At 26.2% G+C, this 3,459-nt stretch overlaps 3 protein-coding genes across 3 annotated transcripts; 2 read left to right on the top strand and 1 right to left on the bottom strand.

Annotated features, from left to right (window-relative positions):
• Nucleotides 1-84: 84 nt before the first annotated feature.
• SAM37 (SAM complex subunit SAM37) lies at nucleotides 85-1,008 on the top strand (the record flags this gene model as incomplete). Its single annotated transcript, XM_011274978.1, has 1 exon — nucleotides 85-1,008. The coding sequence occupies one exon, from the start codon at nucleotides 85-87 to the stop codon at nucleotides 1,006-1,008; it is 924 nt and encodes a 307-aa protein (XP_011273280.1).
• A 137-nt stretch (nucleotides 1,009-1,145) lies between these two features.
• Nucleotides 1,146-1,469, bottom strand: SEN15 (Sen15p; the record flags this gene model as incomplete). The annotated part of the gene is made up of 1 exon (XM_011274977.1): nucleotides 1,146-1,469. The coding sequence occupies one exon, from the start codon at nucleotides 1,467-1,469 to the stop codon at nucleotides 1,146-1,148; it is 324 nt and encodes a 107-aa protein (XP_011273279.1).
• Nucleotides 1,470-1,991: 522 nt separating this feature from the next.
• On the top strand, nucleotides 1,992-3,062 carry TAM41 (putative phosphatidate cytidylyltransferase; the record flags this gene model as incomplete). The annotated part of the gene is made up of 1 exon (XM_011274976.1): nucleotides 1,992-3,062. The coding sequence occupies one exon, from the start codon at nucleotides 1,992-1,994 to the stop codon at nucleotides 3,060-3,062; it is 1,071 nt and encodes a 356-aa protein (XP_011273278.1).
• Between the last annotated feature and the right edge of the window lie 397 nt (nucleotides 3,063-3,459).

Genomic DNA, 3,459 nt, shown 5'->3' with positions numbered 1-3,459 from the left:
TTAATACTCATTGAAACCAAAATCAACTAATAAAACAAAGAAACAAGATCTTCTATTAGATATATAAGGATATAAGGTCAGAAGATGGTGATGGAACTACACGTCTGGGGGAAACCCGAAGAACTAGCTATAATCAGTCCAAATTGTCTTATAATTTCATGGTATATGTCTCTTACAATCCCATTAGATAAATTTAAAATTATAACATCATCAAATAATAATATTTCTCAGAATGGTGAATTACCAGTACTTAGAGTCGAGGGTGAACAATATAATGGTGTTTCTGATATCATTAGATATTTGGTTGATCAAGGATATGATTTAAACTCTGGGTTAACAAAAGAGGAAAAAGCATTGAATGATGGGATTTCAATTTTTTTAATGGATAAATTTAATATTATAACAGATTATTTCATCTTTTTAAATAAATTAAATTATGAAAATTATACAAGATCTATATATGGACAATATTTATCATTCCCATTACAATATAATACTCCTTTGGGTTATAGATCTCAAGCAAAATCAAATTGTTCAAGGGTTGGATTAACTGTGGAGGATAAAACTGAAGTTGAAGAGGAAATGTTACAAAATGTTCCAACTGTTTCCAAAGTACAACAATTAAAAAATGAATCATTAATTGAAGATAAATTAATTATGAAGAATTCTTTAACAAATATGAAATGTTTAAATTTATTGGATTCTTATATTGAAAAATTATTTAATTTACATAAAGAATTGGGTACCTCTCCTAAAACAACTTTCTTCAATTCCTTATCAACAGCAGATTTAATCCTTTTATCACATTTATTTATTCAAACAAATGATAAATTCCCAGATCAATTTATTAAAAAATTCTTAGATTTAAAATATCCAGGTTGGTTAGATGGGAAATTTAATATATTCAATGAAAAAATTAAACCAATGATTAATCAAATAAAATTAGAATCTCCTGGATTTAATGATTCTCCAAATTTATTGAATTTTATTAGGTATGCTTTGATATAGGTGTGTTTTTCTTGTATATATGAACATTTAATAATTTAATGTAGTGATACATCAATAGTCATAACCATCTTTAATCAAGCCAATACTTTAATTAATTCCAAGCTTCAATAAATCTTTAATAGATCTAAAGATCTATTTTAATTCTTCTTTGGTTTATAAACTCCATCATGAACAATATAATAAACAACAGTTCCATCATCATTAACAATCCCCAATACCAACCTTTTAACACCCTGTAACTCCTTAAACACCTGGTCTAACATATTTGGTGTTATTTCATCCTTGAGTTTTATAGGTAATACAAATTCTTTATTTAAATTAGTTTCATCATCTGATATTAATTTTTCCTTTGGAAAACCTTGTAATATTGTTATGTTTGATAATTTGATTGGTGTAACTTGAGTCCATAATTGTTGGAATAATAAGTTTTGTTGGACTTGATCAACAAGAGGAATTGACATTGTAACTAATAAATTTATTTAAATCAAGATCTAATCAATTAAAATCTAAAACTAATAAAATTCATGATGAGTATAATTGAATATAGTATTAATTTTTTATTCTGCTTATGTAATTGATTACCAATTGAGTCACATGACTAAATAAGGACTAGTCCCATTATTAATTTCTATTAGTCTCTATTCCTTCCCAATGCCTCCTCCTAGAATACTGGCCCAGTAGAAATTACGGTAAATCCTCCTGTTTACGCTCTGCCTAATTCTAGCCTTCCAGCCAGCATCCCTGTTTAAACCCTTCTACTTAAAGTAACCTCAAGCTAATTCTAGACCATTCTTCAACCCCAGTTTAGCCTTTTAAATTTAAAAGTCTCATGAATGACAAAATTAAAGTCTCAGATTTTTCCCAATATTTGCATCGCTGGTAACGGATCTTTGAATTATAAATATTAAAACAATTTTGAATTTGTTGAACGTCTACTTTCTTTTACAAACTACTATTTTTATTCATTCATTAAACTATTCATAATGTTTAGATCACGTATACCTATAATTTCCAAAAGATTTATAACAACTTCAGAATCAAATGTTAAAGAATTAGAAAAATCAATAATATTAGGTGGTGATTTAACAAAACAGATAAAGTCAGATACAACAACACATAAAGATAATTTTAGATTATTAGATGAAAGTATAAGAAAAACTGAATTATTATCAAAACAACATAGAGAAAAAATATCAAAATTACCACCAAATTTTGCAAAAAATCAAAATATTTCATTATCAACAAATCAAGAATTAAAATCTATATTAGGGGAATTTCAAGCACCAATTCGTTATGCATTTGCTTATGGATCAGGAGTTTTTTCCCAGGGGTATATGAATAAAGATACTCAAACAGATTTAATATTTGGTGTTACATATCCAGATCATTGGCATTCAATAAATATGAAATTAAATCCAAATCATTATTCATCATTAAAATATTTTGGTTCTTCAACTGTGGCAAAATTTCAAGAAATTGGTGCAGGAGTTTATTTCAACCCGTATGTGGAAATTAATGGGAAATTAATTAAATATGGTGTTGTTTCTATTGATACTTTGGTTAAAGATTTAGCTCATTGGGAAACTTTTTATCTTGCAGGAAGATTACAAAAACCTGTAAATATCTTGAAAGATGATCCAATTATAAAATTTTGGAATCAACAAAATTTAAGATCTGCTGCAACATTAGCTTATGGAAATATGTCACATGAAACCGAGTTTAATGAATTTGAATTTTTTAAAAATATAACTAAATTAAGTTATCAAGGTGATATTAGATATAAATTAGGTGCAGAAAACCCTAAAAAAATTGATAAAATTGTGGAAAATAATTATCAATATTTTCAAGAATATTATAAACCTATATTAAATGAAGTTATAAATCAAAAACATTTTGTATTGCCACCTGGGTTTACATTGGATAATGCAAATTCAAAATTACAAGATATTATTTTCAGGAATTCAACAAAACAAACATTAAAGGGAATTTTCACTGCTGGTTTGAATAAATCTATAAAATATGCTTGGGCTAAAAAAATGAAGTCAAGAGGTTAAAATTTAGCTAACAATTCACTAGATTACATTTATTTATTATATACATAAGCTTTCAATGATTTCTTATAAATAGATTATGAATTTAGATGTATAAAGAACTTGTAGTTATAGCGGCTAACAATTACTACAAATATTAAGACGTATTTGAAAATGAGAAATGATTTGAAGGTATAGATCAATTGATCAGAGATCAATATATGAATCCATACCAAAATCATTCATTTATTAATATATAAACTAGTTTGGTATGTCAAGCGTATAAAGACACTTAATATAATGACTTTATGAAAGACATCATGATTAGTTATATGACATTTAACCCCAATTTATTTTAAGTGATCAAATAAATTTATAATAGAATAAGAATATAAGTAAACTTTCATGGTCATTTTCGCTC

Source organism: Wickerhamomyces ciferrii, contig 00162, assembly GCF_000313485.1.
Source record: "Wickerhamomyces ciferrii WGS project CAIF00000000 data, strain NRRL Y-1031 F-60-10, contig 00162, whole genome shotgun sequence".
Lineage (NCBI taxonomy): Eukaryota > Fungi > Ascomycota > Saccharomycetes > Phaffomycetales > Wickerhamomycetaceae > Hansenula > Hansenula ciferrii.
The sequence above is the reverse complement of the archived record's forward strand: the minus strand, read 5'-3'. Positions and strand labels throughout refer to the sequence as shown.